The sequence below is a fragment of the Neopsephotus bourkii genome, unplaced genomic scaffold (genome assembly GCF_033783945.1).
Source record: "Neopsephotus bourkii isolate Nb327-2 ecotype Australia unplaced genomic scaffold, CSIRO-AGI_Nbou_v1 NB_855, whole genome shotgun sequence".
NCBI lineage: Eukaryota > Metazoa > Chordata > Aves > Psittaciformes > Psittacidae > Neopsephotus > Neopsephotus bourkii.
In genome coordinates this window covers 2624419-2651374 of record NW_026901351.1, presented here as the reverse complement: position 1 = coordinate 2651374, position 26956 = coordinate 2624419, and the positions used below count along the sequence as shown (strand labels likewise).

General features: G+C 34.4%; 1 protein-coding gene across 15 annotated transcripts in view; it reads right to left on the bottom strand.

Annotated features, from left to right (window-relative positions):
- The window catches only part of DGKB (diacylglycerol kinase beta), a 476877-nt gene that overhangs the window by 219110 nt on the left and 230811 nt on the right, over positions 1–26956 (bottom strand). For 12 of the 15 annotated variants that reach the window (XM_061356469.1, XM_061356463.1, XM_061356474.1 and 9 more), the window contains 5 exons: positions 25402–25500; positions 17568–17600; positions 13779–13895; positions 9326–9399; positions 2395–2469 (listed from right to left, as the gene is read on the bottom strand). In XM_061356469.1, coding sequence (XP_061212453.1) covers positions 2395–2469; positions 9326–9399; positions 13779–13895; positions 17568–17600; positions 25402–25500 — 398 coding nt within the window. The remainder of the gene's footprint in view (positions 1–2394; positions 2470–9325; positions 9400–13778; positions 13896–17567; positions 17601–25401; positions 25501–26956) is intronic. The other 3 variants (XM_061356472.1, XM_061356476.1, XM_061356477.1) reach the window with 1 other exon arrangement.

Sequence of the window (26956 nt, the reverse complement as noted above, 5' to 3'; positions counted from 1 at the left end):
ATATTATGCTTATCCCTTTTCACTAAATAACAGCAGCTGCCATGAAGAATACTTTTGTTTTTCTCTGCTGTACAATACCCCACTCTGTTCCATTTTGATCTAAATAACACATATGACAATATTCAACAAATGTAACATTTTGATTGACAATCCAATATAACTGGCATTACAGAGATGGATGAGTGAGTGGACAGATGGATGGATGGGCACATTTTATTAGGAAATCCAGCCCTCGCACAAAAGGAAACATGACTGGTAAGTGAAATACAGAGTTTATTCAATGGTTTGCTTTAGGGACAAATTATATATAGACTACACAGTATTGGCAGGGGCAAGAAATGATGGCTGGAGATAAACTGGAAATTTAGGAGTACTCATTTCTGTGGAATGAAAACAAGCTTAACAAAATGCAGTGGCTGTTTGAAAATTAATTAGAAACTTCTTCAAAGTGACTCCCAACTAAAACTATTTTGATTCCTAATAGAAACAGAAATTGAAAATATTTTCTAAAAAACTCCTGGTTCAAAAGACTAATGTTTAAATGTGGGGTTTCAGTTTGAACTTAACACTGCCCTCTTGTGCTTCTGCCTTAAAATACATTTTCCTGTACATCACAAGATAAATGATTAATTTAAACAAAAATAGAATCATAGAATCATGGAATAGCTAGAGTTGTTTTAAAATTCATCATCTCAGCCTCTAGTGTGCCATTTCTATTACACCATATGTAAAACAACACTGGTTACTAGCTTTGTCTCAGTTAAAATTTCTTATAAATTCCTGAAATAAGTTTATGCAATTTTTCTTGTCTTATTCTTTGGACTGACTTAAATTTTCCATATGTGTTAAGACCAGTATGACAAAACACAAACAATAAATACCATTTAAGTAATAAAACAGCACTAGCATTCATGTACAGCATAAAATTACAGACATGAAAAAAATCATGCATGTCATTACTTAATTTTTTTTGAGCAGGTTTTGCACCATTCTGCAGGTTGCACATATTAGCCACATTGCAGTGCAAAACATTCGGAGAATCATAACTTCAAAACGAATTGGGTCCAATCTGCTTTTCACTTTCATCAATGCTATACATCTCCAAAGTCTAACCCAACAAATGGACAGCTGATGCAGAATGGTTTTAAGAGAGAACGCCTGCATATTTGGCGTTTAAACCAGAAGTGCTGGCAGAAACTGTCAGATCACGCTCTTTCCAGTAATGTATCTATAACAACTGAAATATATTTTTGCAAGGCACAAACCACATATATTCTCACCTTGATCTTATTCTCCTCCAAGTTAAAAAGAAACCCAAATGGATAAAAACTCCCAGGTTAAAAAAACAAACAAAAAAACCAAACAAAAAAAACCCAACAAACAAAAAACCCACAACAAGCAAACACAAAAAAAAACACACAAAAAAATCCTAACCAAACAAAAAAAAAAAAACCACCAAAACAACACAAAAAAACAACAAACCAAACCAAAAAAACAAAAACAAACCAACAGTGTAAACTTCATGTCAGTGAACATGTATCTCCTCATATCCCTCTGCAACTCTTCTCACTGATGTAGAATTTCACTTATCAGTGACACAACTAAATAACACCCAATATACACAAAATGATACACAGAGCAGATGTTCAGCGCTGGTTTGTGTTTTCTTCTACTAATGCACTCACTACTTAAAAAGGTGACAATTTCAGGTGGCAAAAGACAGTATTTGCTACACTGCAGTTGTTCTGTCTTTACACAAATGGAAGACTCATGGAAGAAGCATATTAGACAAGTGACTGCACCACTACCTGGGTCAAAGAACACTCCAGTCCACATAGAAAGTCACTGCTAGCATAATGTAGCCTGTCCAGTCATTTTCTGCTCACTTTGTCCCCCAAATTATTCATAAGGAGTGTGCAGCCACTATGATCTTAAATTACATTCTCTGACATACATTAGAATATATATATATGTATCCTATATACATATGTATCTTATATACATATATATATATTTACACAGATACATTTCTTCTATGCAAACACATATGTGCACATACGTAAGTCCTGCAGGTCAGTCTCTGAAGCTGCTTGGTATTTGTAACATAAAATTAACCCCCACATGAACTCAGGTTGCTGATATAGCAGTAAAAGCTACAAATAGAATGAAATTTTTCCCACACTTCTTACACAGTACTGCATGGTTATTAGTAAAACGTGATATACAGTTTTATTTGTACATCTAAACAAATAGCACCTGCAAATTTCTGCAGCCATCCAGAGGTCTTTAGTGTTGACACATTCAAAAGATGCTATATGTGCCCCAGTCTGCTCATTTGATTATGTAGCATTTTATTAAATGAGTTCCTGGTAATAATATTAACTGTAGACTTACCCTGGCATTGGTCCATTTCCAGAAAGACTATAAACTTGACGAGGATTTAAAAGGTACTGAAATTTTCTATAAATTCTGAAGAGGTAAAAGAGACAAAGAGAAAATATTCCCTTACATGTTTGAAATTTTTTAATAACTTATAAATTGAAAGAAGAAGTCAACATATACTATAATTATTCAAAATGCAGGATCTCATACAAAAAATAAAATATTTGAACACAGCAACTGTAATTCACACATACGGTGTATTGTGTGCATAAAACTGAGACAGAAGGGCTACAAGCTACATACAATTCGTATGTTGTATAGACAGAAAAAAATAGTATAAGGAAGTATAATGATACAAGAAAACACTAGTCAAAAAACACATTTGGAAAAGCACACTGGTTTCTGTTAATGTAACTCCATGATAAAGGAGAGGTTTATTCCTGAAATTCACTGCTAACACAAAATAAAAAAGTATAGTTAACTGCAAAAGCAAATTAGCTTTGCCACCCATCAAAAATGTCCCTATAGGCTGAATCATACTCTGAGAAAGCGAATCTATTGTCAAATACATCTTCTTTGGATTATATCTGAATGTGAAGAAAATGAACAAGATTCAAAGCCATTGTTTTATTTAAATTACACATATTTTATTTTTTTCTAAATAATAAGGAAGCAATTTATTGATACAGCATGAAAAGCATTGCCCTACCCCATAAAAGACCCCATTTGCTGTTCCACCCCCAGCAAATTTTTTCTTAAATGGCAGAATATATCAAAAACTGTATTTATAAAAAGTCTGACATTTTTCTTCATTACAAATATTAGAAATCTAATTTCCTACCTTGGCTACAATGTGGTAGCTGTTTCATCTCTTTCGCAGAAACAAGTAAGCACATGAAAGAGTCGGAGCTCAGAATGAAAAAATATATACCTGGGATCTGTGGCAATAGTTTGAACTACAAACCTTCTGTTTTGTGTTTTTGATTTTAATGTTTGTGTCCTCAAGCTAATTAATATTTTAATGCTTTCAAGAAAGCATTTATTTTTCCATTGAGTTTTTTCTTCCTTTTTACTGCCTTAAATAAACAGAAGCATAATAAGAGCTGAATTTTAAGTTAAAATTTCCACATTTTCAAATTCAGCAAAATAGAACTATCTAGACACAATTGTACACTGAGAGATTTATTATTTTATTTTCTTAATAGCAATGCATAATTTATTAGGTTGTACCCTTGTCTTCCTTGTGGAAGTACCCTTGTCCACCCTTATGGAAGGGTGTAATACTGAGTGCAAACAAATTTATAATTATCTTTAAAATTGCTAAATTTGAATATTTTCTTCTCAATTATTTAGCAACATCAGTTTCTTTTTTTTTATAAAGAATTTAATTCAATCACACTTACACAATCTATTCCTGATGCTATTCCTGACAGAAAAAGTCAACGGGAAATGACTGGTTTCACTTCGTAAGCATGCACACATCACTGTCAACAGCTGTGACTGATGACGAGTAAGTCAGATGTTTGACAGCAGAATTACAACACAGTGTATTTCAACTTCTTTTGCAACATCTTATTAAGGTAAAGGATCCTATTTTTAATTTTCTAGTTTGTATGTTTAAGTTGTTTCTCAGTGACATATAGGATTTAAAATGGTCAAAGGTGCTGCTAACGTAATTTGTGTAGCTAACCATAAAGAAGCTCACGAACAGTATTGTTACAAAGGCTTAAGTTATCTGCCTAAGAGTTTGGTGCTACAAGCCATATTAATCATTACCTACACTCACAATACTGTTGCCAGGTATCAGTGAAATGCTATGAAAGCCTTGTTAATAGAGAGCTAGGCATCTCTAGTCAAAACCTATTCAGTCCACCTACAATAATGAATAGATGACATTGAGTCATACTTGATTAAGTGCATACCATTCATAGGTACTAGTGGAACATCAATACCAGATAATCAATCTGAAAATCTCACTGCAAATGACCCATCATGGTTTAGGTCATCATAATAGATTTATGTATGGCAGTCTGTAAAAAATTAATAAATTGATGGTTCCTTTTCATTCCTATGTTCTCAAAAAAAAAAAAGAAAAAAAAAGAAAAAAAAAGGAAGAAACAGCCTATAAACATTTGCCTTCACACTAAACAGTAACTAGATGTGTGATACATGCAAGACAAGGGAATGCAGATTAATTTAGCCTTCCAGTTTTACACCTAGTTCCAAACAGCCTACTGATACTGACATGTCTCTGAACGTCTTGTCTCTGTGTGTCAGGAAGGAATTGGACAGACCCCTTGTCACTGGATATTTGTGCTGACAAAGCCAGGAGGCAGTGTATCAGCTAATGCCCCAGAAGACAGCTTTTTGTGTTTGAGGTGCAATTTCACAAAGACAGTTCATGAAATTGCCACTTGTCACCACCACCTCCAGCTGGTTCCTTCCCAGAGTTTATTTGTTAACACAGTTAACTGTTGTGCTTCTGTAACCACTGGCAGGGTTATTCTGTGATCTGGAAAACTGAACAGACTTAACTAAAAATACAAATCCTCAGAAAAATTTCTCCACTGTAATATTTTCCCTCCACTTAAATCATGTTTATGATCTCATATGAACCTCAAAATAGATGCACTAAGCAAGGAGGCAGAAAATTACAGCAGCAGTGGCCAAGAGGGCTGGGACTACCCTTAAATAGCATTGCTGCTGAAGAAAATACCCTTGAGTGCACCAAAGTTATTTGAAAACAACAAAGGTCAAAGATATCAACCTGTACTGCACAGACACTGAATGTGGAGTCAGCAGGAAACGTCAGCGTACGGAAGCTGATCGCAGTGCATCCAACCGCACACTTGTCAAGGAAACAATTGTTTAAACTCACCTGCTGGTCAGGCAAATAAATTGGAAATAGAAAACAAAGTAATGAGTATGGCAAAACAGCAGCATGATTTAGAAGGATTCTTACGTGAGAAACATTATTACCTTTAACAACAGTCTTTAGAAGCACTACATGCTTCTTGTATATTCTTCCTGTTTAAAGAAACTATTTTGCCGATGATGTACTAAATATATACATTCTACTCACAGATTATTGAAAGCTACTGTCTTACTCAGTCAAATCTTACATGAAGACATAGAGGACTGCTAGCCACAGGATGATAGGGACACACTGCAATTTTTTTTCTGATGAAATTAGCCACACCTGTCCATTTTATGCACAATCACTGAAAACTGTGATATAGCCTGAGGAAGACATTTGACTGGGTTCGCTGAACTCCTATCCAATCTCATGCATGATTAAAATCTATTTTTGCCACGTGAAAGGCTGAAATTCAAGTTTAATTTTAATTTGCTCCTTGCTTTTTAATAAACACTGAATTATATTTTTGTTCTATTTTATTGTATGTATTACCCCTTACACTAAATCATTTAAATCTGAATAACTGTAAATGCTTTTATGTTTCTGGTGATGGGCAACAGGTACTAATCTCTCCATTAAGAAGAAAGTATAACTGGCTTATTTTGCAATAATATCTGAAAAATCACTGCATTGGGTTTTGAAAGAAAAGCCCATTCAAGAGGAAGGTATTTTTCACTATACATTTTGCAAAAACTCTGGCTTTCTGAAAGAGAAGTTTCAAACTGTATCGGTAAGGTCATTCATTAGATATGGTTGTAGAGAAATTATTTTTGTGTTCTGAATGCACTTTTTCTATATATCCATATGATTACCAGCACCCCTCTGTTCCAACATTTGAAAACCTAACCTAAACCACCTAACTTTTACTACGCTAAAGTGATGCTCAGTTCCTTTCCTTTCCATCTGGTAGATTTGAAAAAAAAAAAAAATACAAAATGCAAAAGGAAATTACAAAGTATTATTGGGGAGTGTATTTATTCAACTGGTTGTCAGACGGATGCATTCACTCCTTCTAAGTCTAAGGGCAATGAAATGGGCTGGGTGAGCATATGGCAAGGCATAAAATCTCATACAGGGAACCGTGGGAACACTATAGAGTCTTGACAGTATCTGCAAGAACCTTTCTGTCTTCAATGAAAGTCAATTAGAAATCATAACTTAATTCATCGTGACCCCTCAAATGCAGAAAATACTATGTAAAACTGAAGAACAGCTTTCAGCAAAAGATCACCTTAATCTGAACAAGTCAAGATAATGAAATTCTCATCTATAAAAATTAGTAGGTCATGGTTTTGATTTTTTCTCCGGCTCGGTGCTGTGGAAATCTTACTTTTGTAAGATAAGCCTATCCTTTACTCCTGGCCTCTCCATATCTGACCAGATTACAAAATTGCTATAATCAAAAAGCCTGACTTGAACCACCATTACTGTGCATTTGCAAAGCTATTTAGGTCTGCAAATGTCCTGTGATTTACTTTTAACAACATATAACTGCACAACATTGGAGGCAGGAGAGAGGAAATACAAGGTTCTTCATTTTCTTGTTACTGACTGTAAAGCAGTCAGATAAAAACATGAGAAGTAAAAAACCTAAATAGTGTAATTCCCTGAAAATATTTTCATTCCCCCGATTAAACCTTCAAGTGCTAATATGCATTCAACATCCTTATTTTATAATTCTATTATGCTAGTGGTATTGATACAAAATATTAACACATAAAAGGCAGAAGATGAACTTCACAACAAATAGTCCACATGTCGACTTTTTTTAAACCTTTCTGAATCTGGTTTTAGATCTATGAGATATCATCTCCTGCTTGTGAATGAGTTATGTTTACATGACTATGAAGTTAACCTTTGGATGTTCTCCTCCTAACACAGAAGTATTGAGTGCAACCTTGAAACATTAATATGTAATTTAACATTTTATTTTGTGTGGTATCAAAGCCAATTTAAAAGGTTCTCATACTTCACGTACTCAGCTGATGCTGGCTGTCCTCATGCTATACACTTCATTATGTAATGACACTTGTAGGTAATGGTGTTAGTGCATGAAGCATATATTCATTCATTTTTTAAATTCAAATCATTCCTGTGATCTGCTTGGCCTCAGTAACAGTTGCATTAACATAAACTGAGAAGTGTCAGACTGCACTACGCGAATGGGAACAGGAGCTCGGGAAGAGGATGAGGTTTTAAGCTTGCTTTTACTCTGGAGAATAACATGATATCCCTTGTGCATTAAACCCATTCAGATAGTAACACCTGAGACCAATTATGAGCTAGGAACGGAAAGCTGTGAAACATTTCATTAAATTCTTTCAAGGCTATAACTATCTAATCGCAGCTCCATAACCTGCCTCTCACCTCCATAATTCCAGACCAGATCCCTATCTGTTAATTTTGTATCAGTACTATAAAAACAGTCAAGCTGAGTGCTAGTGCATTACCTTCCACAACACCCACGACTGCACAGAGGACCAGGGCTACCTTACGCTACTACTGTCTCTGAAATAAGAACACTCAGAATGGCTCATATTGTTCTACTGTGACTGCGAAGGCATGCTCTTGAAACTTCAGAATCAGTTGAAAGCTGTTTGCCAGTATGTTTGACAGACTAAGAAAATGGAGACTGCTCAGCCTGGAGAAGAGAAAGCTGTGTAAAGATCTCACAACAGCCTTCCAGTATCTGAAGGGGGCCTACGAGGATGCTGGAGAGTGACTCTTCATCAGGGACCATAGTGATAGGACTCTCTCAAACAATAAGGGGATATATAGGTTAGATACAAGAAGAAATTCTTTACTGTGATAGTGGTGAGGCACTGGAAAGGATTGCCCAAGGAAGCTGTGAATGCTCCATCCCTGGCAGTGTTCACAGCCAGGTTGGACAGCACCTTGAGTGACCTAGTCTAGTAGGAGGCATCCCTGTCCATGGCAGGGGGGGATGGAACTAGCTGATCTTAAGGTCCTTTCCGACCCTAATCATTCTATGATTCTATACTTCTTTTAGGTCATTAACTGCCTTTGATACAACTAGTGGTGTTGGTTTTGGTGACATCTAGGTGTATCTGCCCAGGGATTACATAACCAGCTCCTAAATGATAACCTGTTCTCTCAGAGGTCTTCAAATAGTTTTGGTTAAACGTTCTCTAGCTCTGAGGATTCCCCTACCATCTACTCTGCAGGATTTTGTCCATTTTGTCAGTTTACTTTAAAGGACACTGTTTGAAAAAAGTGATCCAACAGAGACAGTGTGGAAGAGGCAGGGAAAGCTGTCCTACTTGCACTTTACTTGCTGGGATCCAAGCTTTACAATCACACTGGATCCTTCCTTATGTGATTTTGGGGACCCACACCACCCAGTATCCACAGGTGTCATGTTCAGCCTGATCTTGGCCAAAAGATTGAAGCCATTTTCAAGAGCTGAAGGATAAATTACAGTACTGACATGGTAAGCCATGCTATAAAGATTTGGGGATTTATGTGACAATCTCAAAATGGCCATTACTGGATTGTTAGAATGCTTCCTATCAATGGAAAATCAAAAGCTTTCTTTGTAGGAAGTCTTACAGAGAGGCTGAAGAATCTACTCACTAAATCTGTGAAAGGCAAGTTACACATTAGAAAATTCAATACTGTTTCCATTTTATATTATTAGCCTGTCTGCATAATTATTACAGAAATTAACACTGTTATAGCTTCCAAGTTGAAATGCAAAATATAGCAACTTACATCTCCATGCAAATCACACAAAACCATATATTGAATATAGCTACATTTTCTGTTGTGAAATGAAACTGTTGTATGTAACTCATTCTAGCTTTTAACCGAAGATTTTATACCTCCATGCTAGTGTATACCTTTTCTGAACAGGACAATAGGATGCTCAAATATGAGACATAACAGTATAAAACAATATAAAATGTTGCAGTCCATTTCATATACAAACTTCTAAACTTCATTTTTAAATATATCACATTTATCAGAATAAGGGGGGGAGAGGCGGAAACAGTAAATAAACCTTACCTTTCTCCTTGTTTCCCACCACTTTTAGGGTTGACAAAAACTAAAAGTGGATGAGTGCCTGGAACTGGAGTGATCTAAAAGAAGGGAATAACACAGCCACTCATTAATGCTGTGTGTTGCATTCATTTTTTCCTATAGTAGACAGAAAACAAAAAGCTTAATGCAAACTCTATGTTACTCTATGTAATCCAGCTGGAAGCAATTCCATAATTTACAATAATCCTCACTTCATTAATTTGCCACAAATTGCAAGTGGCTTTTTTTTTAATGCTGTCTGTCTTACATCTGTGACGCTATTTTAACCTATATTTCCACTGAAATATTGATATATATAGGTTACAGCCATCAACAGAGGAAAAAAACCTTTTAAAAGCAAGAAATGCATGACTGATTCTGACAGTAATCTCCTATGGAAAAAGCTATGAAGAAACTGTATTTTGTAGTGAGAAATAACATTATACTATAAATAGATATATGAAATGTTAAGCCTGATGGATTTTTTTTTAAATTACAGAAATCTGCAATATTTGATATCAAATCATATTTTTTAAAAAATGCAACAACCATAACAAAAGTTGACTTAAAAAAGTAGAGGAGAAAACATGTGGAAGAAAGGCAAGCTTGAGGAAAAGAATGCAGAGGAGGATATACTGAAGGAAACAATCAGTTCAACAACATTTTTTAATTCTTTTGTACATTAAAAGTTTTACATATTCACATTAATGTTTAGCTTTACAAACTAACACTCTCCTTCTAAGTAACAGTGTTAGTCTGCATATTCAGATATTCTGTGTTCACTTGAAGAACATGAAAAAAATGGCATCAAATGATCTCTCGCTAATGTATGTTTTTAAACCATAAAGCTTGAATAATCATGTTTAAAATTATCACTTTCATATACAAATTCTAGAATGTTTAAAAGCATGTTAAGAGTTCAAAGTTAACATCTCCAAAATCATGCGTAACAACTTCAGAGATGAACCTTAGACTATCCCTCTTTTGCTTTTGCTCCAAATCCATACTCATGATTCCTGGAATAACAAAATCTTTTCACCTGAAGATTTCATAAAATGTAATTTAACATAGAACCTAAGAAACATTATAGCTAAGGAGTCTTACAGGCATTCAACAGGCACCTAAAACCACTTCTAGTAGGAAGTCTTAGGCACGACTATGTCAACTCAATCCGTTAACTTCACAAAGTATCCAGATCTGTTCCAGTACATACAACAAATAATGAGAAACTCCAGCAAACTCTCTGTAATTAAACCTAGTACAAAACAAACCCAGTATCAGATTCTATCACAGTATGTTGTTACCACAAAGTGCTGTACGTTGTTACGGCAAATTGCTGTATGTTGAAACATATATCAAATTGCAGGATACAGTGAAGTTTGTCATATATTTAATTTTTGTCCACTGTTTTAATCAATTTTAGTTATTTAGCCAATTCTCTTGATGTTTGTTCCTGTGAACTGTGTGTAAACCAATGGTACTCACTGTGACAGAGATGGACTACCTACTTAAATCTCTTAGGACGCAGGTTAATTAATGAGACTCATCCTAAGGTTATACATGATCTATTACTTCCTCTAATTAGAAATAATAATCCTGATCATTATGCTGGTTAGCTAGAAAGAAGTAAGATGAATGTGCTTAACTATGATTAATTGTCTTTAAGTCGTGCAGATCTCCACTGCCACTAGGTTTTCTGCTCACTGCTTTCTGATGGAAGGAAGGCTGGCCTTGATACTTTGCTCAACAAAAGCCAAATGCTGAACTTATTTCTACATTAAATCTTTCCTTTCAAAACTTAACCATATTATTACAAGTAGAAAGTTTTGGATTATTAGAAAAAACATAATCAGTTTGTATTCCACTCAATTTTTAAATAAGGTCTCTTTTAATTAATTTCTTGCACCTTTTCAGAATCACTCTTTGAGATAATGTAGATGTTTCCATATAATAAACAATAAAACTAAAGATTCAGACTAAATTGGTGAACATTTTTAAGCCTTAAATTAGCATGATTTTAAGACAATCTTCATGAAGTTATTGGACAAGTGACTTAAAGTACAAAAAGGAACCACAAAAACTGTGGTGGACTAACTATATATAAATTCTCCCATATTGAAAACAGATGTCTAACAGGAGTACTAGGAAGATTTAGTGGGTATTTTTGATATTTTTCCTTGGAACTCAGATCATAAACAAATTCAATTAACATAAAGATCAAGTTTTCAAAAAAAAAAAAAAAAAAGTCACAAATATCCTTTTCTTGTTCACTGAAGACCACGCCAGCCAAGTCAGAGTATTAGAATCTGAGAAGCATTTTTTGGCCTGATATAGGAGAACTAGAGTAATATATTTTGGTGAGCTACAGATTATTTTTTTTTTTTTGTTCCAGACCATCTTCAGGAAAAAAACTAACATTAATTACAGTTATATTTATGGAATCTTCCACCTTTATGGAAATAGTTTCAAAATCATACAATCTGTGAGTGAAAAGAAAATGTAACGGTCTCACTGATCCCAGCCTTTCACTATGGTATCCTTCAAGATGCACTCACCTTTCACAATGATCAGGTTATCATTATTGTTACCAATCAAAAATGTAATGGTGCTCAGATGGACTCCTGTTATTCAAAACCAATTTTATTCAACAGACGAAAACAAAGACCACAGTATAATCAGTAAATTAGGGTAATCAATGGAGAACTATTTCTAAAGTGATAACCAGTATTACATCATCCGCTACACTGCAGATGTGGCATTACAGAACAATACCAAGCACTTCAGAAAACATCTCAAATCCATTCAATAATTATTCTGCCATCTTAGTACTCACTTTCTTTCTCCCCTTCTCAAGTGACAATAAATAAAAGCCATGACCAATCTTAGGCGTAGGATTCATCACGGAAAGAGAAGATAGAACCTAAGTATTGGATCATACTAACAAACTTATAAAAAAATTTACCCCCTAATTACCTGAAAGCACAATTTTTCATGATTTAAGGTTGTGTGTGCAAGAGTCAGTAATCCTAGGAGTTCACTACTTTTAACAGACCGGGTACTATATTCCAGGCAGTATATCACGAGTGAAAAATAGGAGACTTGAAAAATGCCTGAAAATACAGTATGAGCATAAGTAATCTAACTCTTGGAAGAAAACCAAAATTCATGATGCATAGCACTGCTACCAAAAGGACATGCCAAAAGTACTCCTCTATCTAGAACTGTTGGGCTCACTGAATTGCATGGATTATCACCCAAAAGTTAGAAAACTGTGTGCTTCTTTATCACGTTTGTTAGTCACACTGTGACTGATTAGACAGAACTTGAGCTTTCTGTCTATGAATACACTAGCCTTACAGCTACATGCTCTGTCAAGATGATCTGGAGGGCAATGCAGTCTGTGAGGATGACAAGTACAGGGGAGCCTTGAGAACCATGCATAATGATTCCTATAACATCCTACTTAGGCCATCAATGGAGCAGCCATGTGACTGCATAGGTTTTAGGATTTAGATTCTTAGGGGGATTTTTTTCTTCCTTTTCCTTGGGTTGTAACAAGAATGTTTCACTAACCTAAGAAGATGAAACAATAAAATAAGCCTTTCTATCCTGACACAGTAAGGTATGTAATGAAATGATTATAAAGCATACAGCATTTGATTTATGGTAATGGGATCTTTTATGCTTACCGAACCTTAACTACAATATATCAGAAGATAGAGAACAGCCAACTATGTATATTAAATGATTATCACATAGTTATCACAACAAAGTAAAGAACCAGCATCATACATGTGAACACTGATTTTAGTCAAAACTATTCATATCTCAAGTGAAAGAAGTTGAGCAGTTCAGGCAGAACTCCTCAGACATGCCTCTGACTAACCTCCCTAAAATCACATTAGCTCATCACACAGAAGTTTTACTTTCAAGTATAAAAAATTCCTTTCTTTATTAAAGATATTGCTATTACTGAAACCACCTTGCTTCACTCATAATTTTGATGTGTCAAATGCCTTACTTGAAAATACCTGGACAAATAACATCCTTGAAGTCTGACCATCTATTACTTAACAGGTTTAAATGAGAATAGTGAAGAACTATTAAGAAATAGACTTATAATGTAAATTCACACAATGGCATGTGACAGATATTAAAACAAATGGAGTTTACTTTCATCCCACAATACAAGTGTTCTAGAGTTAGTTTTCCCTTCCAGTTATTGTATTAGGAAATCGCATCAACTACATGAGATGAAGATTTGCACCACAAGATTCCTGTACAGACAGAAGAACTTACCTATTTTATTTTTAAATATGTAAAAGTGAAATATTAAAGAGTGAATGGATAGGAAACATTTAACTTTAAAGATCATTAACTCTATCACTGCCTTCACACCTACAAGTAACTGTTAAAATCAAAATAACAATAATCACACCTGAAGACCTTGTCCATCAATGGTGATAGAATTTGCTCTTTGCATTTTGTTCCGCTCTCCCAGTTTGTTCGTTTGCTGGGGGCAACTCTTTTCTTTTTTCACGGTTGCCTGTCTTTCCTTGAAAAAAAGAAGAGAAAAGGAGAAAATGGAAAAATTTAACATTATGTAATGCTATACAACTATAAGTGAGACTGTGCCTCCATAAATTTGTGTTTGGACTAGAGAATAATGTCAGATTCTGCTTTAATGAAAATGAGATCTCAGTGAAGTTATTACAGAATGTCTGGCTACTTCACATGACATCTATCTATGTGCCTGGACATTCTGTAATGACTGGCAACAGACGGATAAAAAGTGTGCAGTCACAACACAAATTAATGCAATGATGTGAAAAGATAATCTGACCAGGATGGCATTCTGAAACTTGGAAGCCAATCATAAGATATATTCAATAGTTTAACAAGCACGTAAGATATTGACCAGATATTTACCAAAATTTCATCCTAACTGCTAGCAAACGTTTGATGCTTCAAGAGTACTTTACCACTTCGGCAAAAAACACCCTTTCTAAATATATCAATCAACTGACTGTCTTTTTATAAAACATGTATTTTGTACCAGAAAAAAAACAGAATCTTCATCAGATTCTAAGCCACTAGTAACTTTTGATGCTGATACATAGCACAATCAAATAGTTATTTGAAAGAGGAAAGCTCAGAAATATGTTGCTGTAATCATATTTTCAGACGTTGTCAGGTCATTTCAGAGAACTCTGAATGAAAAAAAAAAATAATAAAAAAAAATCCTTGCTCTTTGTATCTCACCCTACTTATAGGCTGCACCCAGCACGTCCTTTTAAGGCTGTCCAAAAATGCACCATGAATTAAGACAGCAGATGTTTATCAAATAAAATCCCCAATAGTGTCCTGAGTTGTAACTGCACCCCAAACACATTCCTCACTTCACAAGTGCAAGGAGGCTTTAAACTAATCAGGGGAACGGGCTGGCACAAAGCTGTGGCATGAGAAAGGAGCATGAAGGACACTTGCACCCCCGGCAACTGCACTCAGTAAGCACTTCATTAAATGTTACCATTTACGTTCCATACCAGGCCAAACCCATCTCTGTTCTACCTCTGATAAAGCCTTAGGGATTGCGCTAGCAATTAATCCATGCCGCTCTTCCTGGAGCAGTTTTAACTAGTAAGAAACACTGACACAGATTCCCTACTATCAGGAAGGCAGTAACTTCCAGCTTAATACAGTGCCTTCTAACACAGATGTGGACTATGACTGGTTTTATTACCATCTTTAGTTTCCCTAAATTTGGAGACTGATGCAGCTTCAATTGAGTCCTAATGCAAACAATGGTCCAAGTTATCTCAGGCTGCTTCAAGTAGCTCTGACAATATGATCACATTTCTTATAAAGGGACTGACAAACCTATGCCACAGAAACCAGGGGAGTCTACACTATTTCCTGTATGCATTGAGATTCCTAAGAGGCTAGTTAACTGGGCTCTTGGATGATCTGAGTAACTTGATCAGTTAAAAAGGAGGTCCAAGAGTCTAGACTACAATATCATTGCTTTAAACAGCAAACAGTAAAAGCAATTAGAGCTATTCATCTCAGCGCTAACCTTCAAAACACAAACACTGACCGCATTTATTATTTGATACTCTTTTTAGAAACTAGAACTGGGATGAGGCAACCAACCAGAATAGCATTTGTGAAATAGCACAAAACATGAACGCACAATGATACTGGTTAGTGCTAAGGACAGTCGGTAAGAAACTTCAATATGAAGGAAGCTTCACACTTCGTTACCTATGCAAGAAGCAGCTTTGGGGTTTTAAACAACTTTGCAAATAACTACCCTTAAAAGTCACTATATTTTATAATAAGTAAGTATATCATGTTAAACAAGATTTTATATCACAGCCAAATCCGGCTCTTGGATACTGCAACATCTTCAGAACATCAAATCACATGTCACTAATGCAGTCACACAGCTAGTAAAAAAACTCTGATTTCTGGGGAAAAAAAAAAAAAAAAGTCAGATGGAGAACAAAAATTTAAAAGTCCAGAAAGAATGTTAAGCTAGACAACATAGTTGTGATAGTTCAAAGTAAAAGGTACAAAAGGAACAGATCCAGCACAGAGTCTGCACATTAAGAGTGGTAAAAATCCCACTGTTCAAAAGAGGCCTGCTTATAAAGTGTGGCACTGAAAATCTGCTTGTATAGATGATGCTACTACTTAAAGTATTTATACACTGCTGAGAATTGTCTTTACATAAAGGATGCTTACCACAGTTCCCAAACCTACTGTTATCAATCCTTCACAAGCAAAATGCAGTAAAAATTGCTTCAAGCAAAGGTTTGTATATTTGTATTTTTGTTTCAGCATGATACAGATGGCAGCCAGCCTTGGCCCGAGGAGAGCTGCGTTAGCAACATTCCTTCTCCAATCTGTATTACCTATTCCGTAAGCAAAACAATTGCTTAAACCACAGACAAAAGCAGCTTCTCCTAAACACTGACTAGAGAAGATTAGGACAAACACCTCAAAAAATACAAAGGAAAGAGTATACTCATAATACAGAGACGTCTAGAATGTTATTAAAAAAATCAGATATGGATACCTGACTTCATCACCCTTGAAGGTCTGTTTCCTTCAATGATGATTTTTGATATTGTATCAATCACTCTTATAAGCATACGATACCACTTTATATGTCACCACATGTACTGATATTGTTCTCTGACCATTTCTGAAGAAGCTGATAGGAGATTCTGCATTTCCTGGAGTTACAGATCCTATAATTTTTAGGTATGAGTTATACCACTGAGGATACAAGAATGAGTACCTAATTCTTCTGAATAAATCTAATAATGTAAAATACAAATATTTACCATTTCATAAAATCTCTCTTAAATATTCTTGCACGGATACCTTGTTTTATATATGAAGTAGAAAGCTGGTTTTCTAAGCCAGTTGTACATGACTGTTACAATAACTTTCTTTGAGGAACTATACAATTACTAAGCTATCCAAAAGCATCATGAACTAAACAGTGTCATTTTTTAATGAGATAATAAGAGTTTAATAAAATCATCTGTGGATAATAGCCTACAAATTCTAGCAATGTTAAGACAAATTTGACATGCACTGAACAAATGGTTTTAAAAAAATGAAAAAAATATTTTTCAAGGTTAGAAATGTTTCTACAACACTTTTGCTGTATTTACTATCTTGTTAATTAAAGCACACGAAACAACTAATGTATCTGTGAACCATTTTGTTTAGTGGACATGCATGAGGTTGAGACAGATACTAAATACAGCATTTTAAAAGCTATTGTACATTTTGATGGCCCAAAGAATCAAGCTTTTCTGCTCTTTCAGTATGTGCCAGAGCACAATACCTTCCAAAATAGTAATTACCACAACAATTATTTTTTTCCCCAACCATTTTTGCACCTCTCATGCCTTCTTTTCTCCCCTTGAATTCCCACTTTGAAATCAATATCCATTATCTGGAGTTTCTACCATTCAGTATTGCTCCAGAGACATCACTGTCAGGTAAGAACTACTCAATTGTACCTATCCCTTATTCATCCAAATAAGAAAAAATTATTGATAAATAAGAAAGGGCCTTTCAAATGATACCACAGAATATCATGTCTCGATTTTCAGCTCAGCCCCAAAATGCACTTTATAGCAAGAAGAATGCACAACATCACGATCCATTAGTACTTGTGCGTACATGGACGCCTCCTGTTACGCACCTCAGGGAGCAAACCTCCTAAAGTGGGTAGCGTCTGTTGGAAAAAGAGAACGTTAGGCTGCAACACCAAACAGCTAGGATGACAAAGGGCATGGAGAGAGCGCTCACAAGAAATGTTACCCTGCAGCAGCTGTACTTAACAAACATACTTTACGTATTTGCACAACTGTATGCCTCTAAAGTTCTTGCTGTCACATTATATAACTTATATTCTGGGAAGTACCTGTGCGATCATTTTAGCATCAGTGAAAAATATTAGAATACCTGAGGAATTTACTCTTTTGAATAGTAAAAAGAGGTACTTGGGAGAAAAAAATGAAAAGAATACTCTGCAGGTGCCAAACCTTTCAATCTTCATCCAAAGTGAGAAATCTTATCTAAAAAGTTTTCTTCTACTGCAACTGACAAGCTGTACAACATTCATGCTCAAAAAGTATCTCTACTCTTTCCTTATACAGAGGTACAATCTTTACAGAAAACATTAATATTTAGAAATATCATACTCTATAACAGTATTTAGAAAAATAGATTAATTGGAACTAATGGCTTACTAAAGTTACCTTTTTACATTTTAGCTGCTGACACAGAATCCAGTGCCAGTGTAACAAAAACTGCCTTTTCCCACCCTGTCTCTTAATCAATAAGTGCAAATCTAGTTTTCTGGATTATTTCATACACAGCTGATATTATTAAAAACAATTTATCCTTAGCCATTATCAATAATTTATCTATATGTTAAATAGTATTATAAGTCTATTAATGAATGATGAATCACATAGTTTGTCAAGTGACTACCAAAACTTTAGGTTACTTCTGTATGGTAATTATTTTGTACTATATACCTTCAGATAAAGCATATGCTCAAAACCCCAACTTGGGGGTGGGAGTGCATAAGCAGAGAACCAAATTCTAGGTTAAAGCAAAAACTGAAACAGCTATTAAATAATATGTTTTATTTTAGAACACTGAAACTTGAACTTGAAAAATACTGAACAGGGGAATCTGGTCATACAAGATCAGATGGAGCCCTAAGAAATACTGGGTAAAGGTATCCTCAGATGTTTTCTGGATGAAAGCGGTGAAAGTTCAAGTATGTGACTTGAATACCAAATTGATGATTTGGGGATTTTTAAAGAACTTGGAGGAAGGTTGCTCCAAGATTCTATAGTTTTATTTTGGTTAATGGCATGGGAATCTCCAATGGATGCAAAACTTGTGTTTTAATATGTAATGAAGCATTAGAATAGGTACTTCTAAGGCTGTCATTTTGTAAACCTACATGCTATTCAAGAAGACCATGCTTACAAAAATTCTATTGCATGAAATTTCTGTCGATAGTTATACAATAACAAAAGAGAATAAAAGGTTGAGACACCCTGAAAACTGCAAAACACCCAGGACCACTAACCCAAAACCCTGAGAAGCAATCTATCTGTAATAGCTATTAGGTATCATATCATCACATTAGATATAATGATTTAAATGTGCTAAAACATTTTGAAAATTTACTTTATAAAGGTTTCTTTACATATCCAGCTCTAGCACTGCTTACATACTAATTGGAAGGGCCAATATTATTAGGACACTGTACCATGCTGTCTTGAAAGCTCATAGAGCTGTAGCACAATACCCAGTTCTATATCCATGGGCTGAAGCTGAAAGTCATCCTGCGGACAAGATTAGTGACCAATTCACCAGCAAAAATACTACCCAGTGACCTTGTACATGCCCATACTACAAAGCCTTCTGATTTATCTGAGGGGCCTTGATAGAAACATTTGCATATAAGGGGGGGGGTGGACAACGACTACACAACAAACCCTAAAAAAATCCCCAACCAGAAAAACTCCAACACATCCCCAACACATTATGTCAATCAGAAGTAAGTATTTTGTCACCCCTAATACTAGTAGCCAAAATACATGGAAAAATACAGTTCTGGAATGGAAATAATGTCATTTAAGAATACTTTCTAGAACAGCTCACTACAAGACCGTTCTGAACAAGGAATCTCCACCTGATAACTTTTTGTGTTGCTTGTTTTACATGACTTAATAAAGATGTAAAGAATTATACATCAAAATTACAGTCAAGCATTCCTTGTGTAGCATGTCGCCTTCAGTTCATTTAGTTGCTTGAAGGTAACTTGTGTTACATCTTGCATCCATGTGATATTTGAATCAACATGCAACAACAATAGGACCCAAGACTTTTAATTTGCAGCCTCCATTGAACTTGGGCTATAGCAGCAACAATATGTACCACCCAAGAAAGACAGAGGAGTTGGAAAAGAACTTTGAAAATAAAAACATGTTAAAAACGGATGGGAAAGGATGTAAGAAATAAACTTAGGTAGAGGCACTAGTGATGAGTTGTGGGCAGGCAACTAGATATAACTTAAAATGATTGAACATCTGCCATTTCGGTTTATCAGCATCTTATTATTTTAACATTGAACTGTGTTTGCCGAACAGATAATTAGTTAGGAAGATACATTTTCCTCCAGGGCAATTATTAATTTCCTTCTGACTTCAAAGAAATGAAAAAGCTTTTAGTGTAGATAAGCACACCATTATATTTCAAATCTGGTTTAGATTCTCACAGAACTGAATCTGCAATATGATACGCAAATGAAAAGAAAAATAAAGAGCATTGTTTTGTTTTTTAAATCTGTTTCAATTGCAATGTCATTACTTAATATTCAACAACCAGATTTAAATAGCCTCCCCCCCTCTGCCCCACAAATATATTCAAATAACTGAAATTTTTTGTAGTAGTAGCTTTGTTCAGAAACTCAGAATAAGGCTAGTACTCAGCTTCAAAGGATTCAGCTGCTCTTAAAGACACTTACTTACACACTGCACTGACTTTCAGTGCTCCATGTTGAGTTTGGATTCAACTGAGTTAAAACTGATCTCTACTATAATGAAAACAGAAGAATCATTTTAGGATTAAAAACTGAAGAAGGGATTATGAAAGCTCATTCTTCAACCAGCAATTGCTAATTCCCATTCTTTCTATATGTATCTCTGATTTCCTATATGAATAACGTCTACCTACCTCTCAGGAAAAAAATATCAGTAAAACATATTATCAGATGCTGCAAAAAATATCTATTGAACTATGCTGCAATTAGAACACAGCCATTAGCTATTTTACCTAGTCTCCCTAAATACTGATAGTCAAAAAAAATTCTTGTACAGTATTTTCAGTTTTAACTCTGTACTTTTTGCTAGCAGATCAACACACTTCCTTTATTTAGACAAAAGTTTGAAGCTACAGATCATAATATATATTCTTTAGTTGCACAAGACAACTTCTTTGCTAAAACATTTGTAATCTGCTATGTATATTGTTTTATGCACCTAAATAGAACTAGTTATTAACCAACCCAAACTCCAAATCATATATGTTTCCTCCACCAAAATACATAGCTGTTTATATGAATTTGACATTTGACATGATGGTATTTTATATTAGGTGTATATTTTGTGTACAATTTTATATAAAAATTATCTCTTATATTTCATATATACCAATTTTCTCTCTCCATATATATTTTTTTTTTCTATGTTCATATAAATACAATACATGCTTAAATGATTTAGTCCTAAAAAGTTACAACCGTCTTCACTAGACGAAAGCCAAATTTATTCATAAAAGAAAAAGTTACTTGCTCTAAACTTTCAATTATGATGACCAATTTGTCCCAGAATGCTGAATAATGAAGCTGAAAATTGAACACAACGAAATGTATCTAATTTTAAATTTTATGTCTTTCACTACTTGTTTTCAATATTATACCAGACCCTCCCCCTTTGAAATGAACTGGTTACTATGGAGACAGTGGTAACTGCCATACAGTAATGCTCACATTGTAATTGTACCTTATGATTTAAAATTTATTCCATAAAATTTATGTTTTAAAATTTATTCCATAATTTTCTTTTCATTCCATTATTAAGAAATTAAATTATGGTTTCTACAACAAATGTCAGAAATAAAGTTAAAAAAAATTAAATTTAAAACTCACATAAACAATAGAAGGATCAAAATTATTATACACTACAAAATAAACACGTATTTATTAAATAGTAGGCTTCTATTTGTTGATTTGTCATTACCTAAGGCTATACCTATTTTGCAGGGAAACAGAAAAATCTAGTTACTTTTCTACAAACAAAAATATTAATTAGAACATCCTATGTGCTCATCAATAATTGGAGCAAAGTAAAGGCACAGAATGAAGAAGCCAAAATGCATGCTAGCATTTTTTTCCCTTTCTGCCTTATAAATGGGTGGGGGAAGAGAAGCTGTATTACAGGGAGAGACCAATCATTTTTTTTGCTTACTACTTGTTTGTCTCATTCCAGTACCCAGGTTTTAACCTGGTTATGATCTAATTCTGTGCTCTTGGTAGGCTAGGACTCAATTGAGCTAAAGATTTTTAAACTCACTGCCAGTCAACCTTATCCTGAACTTTCATTATATGCATGTAATTAATTGGGTCCAATGAACAATATCAGGACTGAGTTATAGACTTTTTCCCCACCATATAATTAGAATATAATTACCCACAGGATATCAGAATGATGCAAAACCTTTCCTCTAAATGTGCCCTCATTAGGAAACAAGTCTCAATGTACGTTTATTCAATCAGTATGAATTAATTAAAACATTACCGAAATAAAAGAGAGTAACATTAAAGTGTATCTGACATCTATTAAAAGACTATCACTTGAGATCTGCACACACAGTTTATAACAGAACTCATTTAACTTAAACAAAAAATCTTCACCATGTAACAAGCCTTATATATGGTAAACAGAAAAGTAAAAAGCACTAGTTTTAAAGTTGACAGACTACATTTTACTAAAACATTTAAAAGTATTGCAGTGAAATATGAGAAATCTTCATATGACATTGATTGTAGACATATATATGATTCTTTCATGATACAGCATCGACTGCATATATTTCCCCATGGGTTCATTTACAGCTCAGAATGTAGCTTATCATATTTAGGAATAACATGTGACAATTTCCATTTTGTGCAGTTTTGAAGATGAAAGCCCTATTATTTAACTTGGACCAGCCACCTAGCTTTCAGATGACCAGACATCTAGGTTCTCTCTCTAGCCTTTAAGAGAGGGGACACTAGGAGAGGATCAAGCCAGACACCATATTTTAGAGGAATCTCTCTTGTGTCTAAAGAAATCCTGAATGAGACTTTTAGAAATTTCACCTGAGCTGAGATGGTTATGCTTAGGGCAAGGAGAAACTGTCATCCTTTGTGATATTATGGTCTGCAAGGGTAGTTACTTTATTTATTCTTCACAGTTGCATCAGTGATTTTGGATGTGAATGGATACCTAGAAAATGGAAAAACTGAGAGGATATGGACCAAAAAAACAAACTGCAGCTAAGAGAACATTTCTGTAGCTCTGATGTAATCCATGGTGCTGTGAAATGCAATTTATGGAAAAAAAAATCTCTTTATCTCTGCAGAAAGAGTTGAGGCTGGAATTCACAAGAATTCAAAAAATGAGACATGCTTTATGAGAAAGGCAAAAACATGAATGTCCTCAGTTCTGCAAAAGAGAAAAGAAAGGATTTAGTCTGTGCTCTTGAAGGAAAACTTAAGTGGGCATCTTAGTTTGAGATAAACGCTTGACAGTTTCCTGGAAGTTTGGAATTCCAAAGTTACAAATGGAAGTGACAGCTAAAACCTTTGGGATATCAAAGGTAGAAAATTTTCCAACTTGTTATTTTCCTACAACTCCTAAAACTTATTCTATGTGATATGAAGATAAGTTTAGGTCTGATACCTCAAAAAACTTGAGGATACAACTGGTATAGCATTGCTGGTATCTGCTTTTATCTTAGACATGTATGTACCATTGCAAGAATATTACTGCTCAGCTGATCACTGAAGCTAAGTGTGTGTCCTAGGTGAAAAGACTCTTGAACTGTCAGATATATCAGATTTATACATCTGCACACAGCATTTCTATTAACAGAGACACTTACTATTGTATAAGCAAAACCAAAAATTGTCTGAAGTCATTATCAAGAGTGCTGGTTTCACATACACTGAAGTATTACATTTCTCAAAAGGAATCCCCATTAGAGGAAATTGGAGAAGCTAATTAAAAAATTACTAACAAATAATATGTACACTGTAATCAATTGTTTCTAGAAAGAATTCCTATTAGCTAAGTCACCAATGTATTATTTGTAACATAAGTATACTCATGATTTTAAGGCATTTTTAGAAGAAACTTCTAGATGAATGAATATACTATGAAATTATAAAGTTCACATTAAATCACAGCAAAATATATTTTCCATTCCTAACAATATACGTTGTGCTGAAATACATGTTTTATGTTACATTATTAGTATGTAATACTGAAACATGATTCTGATGCAGGAAAACGTATTTACTTCTGCTTATGCCTTCAAAATTTGCAGATAAAACAAACCCCTTCCAAGGGTGATTTGGCTCTAGAGTGGTTTTATATATCCACTAAACTTAACTAAACTCCAATTATGCAATGAAAATCTTAATTCCTCTATCCCTCTTCCTCTCCTGAAAAGAAAATGGGGTTACAGAAAAATAACTGAAGATGAAATTTCATGCTGGGGCTTTATTCAGTTTATGAGAATGGCAAATAATAAATAACAATAAACTGAAAACAGTCCAATAACAAAATCATAATTTCTACATGTTAACTTTTAAAGTATGAACTAAAATCCTGAAAATTAAATAATGTAATCATCCAACAAATTTAAAATAATATCTTATAATTATTATTTAGAAATTGTCCAGGTAATATTAAAAACACTAGTAGGGAAAAACTACAAAACTACTCTTACAAAGCCAGCTTTCCATTGCTTTATGTTCATTGACAGCAATGCAATAGTCCCAGTTTACTCAAGCAGAGTAAACCAAAAATCTAGCAACCAATCAGAAAGAAACTTACTATAGACATGAATATTCTTCTTAATTATCAGAAACAGATTTATGATTAGAAGTTATATTTCCTTGTTTTACCTCCTGCACTAAATTAGCCTTTCTTAAGTTCAAGCATTTCTTAAACCTTATTATGAAATATACTTAAAGAAGACAACACATCTGTTCTAAATATGATGTTGCTATGACTTTCATAAGCATAAAACATTCACTTTAATATATGAATACATTAGTTAATTCCAAAGCTCTTTTTTCATGATAAACTGGTCAGCTCTTCTCTATGCAACTTACACATACCAAGCACTTCTATTTTCATTGAATTGAATTATTGTTTTTTGTGGACAGAGAAATTTACTGTCCACCACTGCAGAATAAAATATACCATAATGTTGATGCATAGCTTACTGCAAAACCAGTGTCATCATTCTAGGTAACCTCCGGCTTAGATCAAAGACCTCAGCATTGCAGATATACAATATGCACCCCAAGCAAAAACTGTCCATAAGAATAACTTCATTATTCTGGGAACTTGGATCTATAAAAGATGTAAAATGTAGAAGTGTTCTGCCTATACAGTTTCTGGTAAGTACAGTCTGAGTAAGTGATAAAACCTGAGTCAGCTTCAGTTATAATATGCCCTACAGAAAGTTCATTCTCACATGAAGGAAAATCCAATATGCACAGGAGAAAGCATGCTTATGCCTATAAACTCATCAGCCATGAATACTTGTTGTGCTTAAGGTTCACATGGTTCTGTGAATTTCACAAATACTCTGTCAGTCAGACCCAGCACCCTTTTAGCCATGATCTGTATGTCAGAGGATTACATCTGAAATAAACTCATGGACAACTAACTCACCAGTACTACCGGGCAGATTGATGTGGGTGGTAAAATATGGTCCTTCAAAGGTCCACAGTCACATTCAGGTTTTAGATGAGAAGCACATTTGTTATGTAGCTACAGGAAGACAGAAAACAAAGATCCAACTTAGACATTTTACTACTACAGTCTAAGAAAATAGGCAACCTAAAATGGGGTGAGTTTATTTAATCTAATTATTACTAGAGTACTAGAAGAAAATGAAACAGACTGCAGTAGAAATCCTCTCAGGATTGACAAAACCAGTGAAATTATACTGAAGCAGAGAACAGTGGATCAAAATATTTTCCAGTTGGAAAATTGCACATGTGGTCCAGAACACAAAGAACATCACACGAGAGTACAGTAATATCCACATAGTGTTATTGGTGATCAAAACCTTTCTTTCAGAAAACAGCTTCTTGCACTAAGCCAGGAACTTCTGTTCTACTACTAATGGGCAACCTCCAGTAATTTATGACAGCTTTTAGTATTGGTGTAACTCTCCCATCCTACCTGAAAGTGATACAGTAACTACTGATTCAATTGTGATGCTGCAATATCTATGAAACAAACAAATGAAATATAAGAGAATAATGTAGGAATATATAAGAGCTTTAAGCTGTATTGGGGAAAATTTGGTCTTGATTGAATCAATGTTCAGGCTTACACTGACTGCTGAGGAAGCTGAATTACTCTCTTTTTCCAGTTTTCCTGAAAGCAAAGAGAAGAATTCTACTCTGAAAACACGGAAAGAATATCCTCAGGTCTCTTGACTGAAAGAGCACTGGCTTATGTCTGTATTGTTACAAAGGCGGAAGGAAAAAATTATATACACAACATCAACACTGAATGTGTTTATTGAAATACTTTGCATTTACCAATCAAGAGTTCTTGTTGATATTTTAAGTCTATTCAAACGTCTCTAAAGAGAATGTTTCAACATATATATCCAGCCACACAGTACAAAGCATTCACATATAATAGGTATACTTCACAATATTATTAAAGAGATCCACAGTAAAATATAACTTCATATCGGGAAATTTGGTGAAAGTCTATTGTTTTGTACTCACTGATCTTAAAGGTCTTTTCCAACCTAAAACATTCTATTATTCTATTTCTGTAATGATTCAATGAAGCGTGCATTAAGTTCTTCAGGTAACATGCATTTCCCATAGAGATAAATATTTAAATTTTTTAGAAGATATATATATTTGCATTAAAGAGAAATAATCAGAATTTTGTAGTATAAATCTTATTTAACAAGTGATTTAGCTAGTATAATAGGTAGCATAGAGCATTAGTTCAACAGATTCAATAGCTGTTACGAAATCTGTAGTTCAATGTCTGCATGTGCGAATCACATTTTTCCAATGACTGATTCATTTTCCATTAGATGATTTAACTATGTCAGTATGAACTCTATTAAAACTGTACCAGTTGCTGATGTGTATAACCTTTACCACCAACATGGTCTTCATAAAGTTATCTGGTACAGTTAATGTTGACATAACATTTCTGAATTTTGAACTAAATGGCACCTAACAGTAGC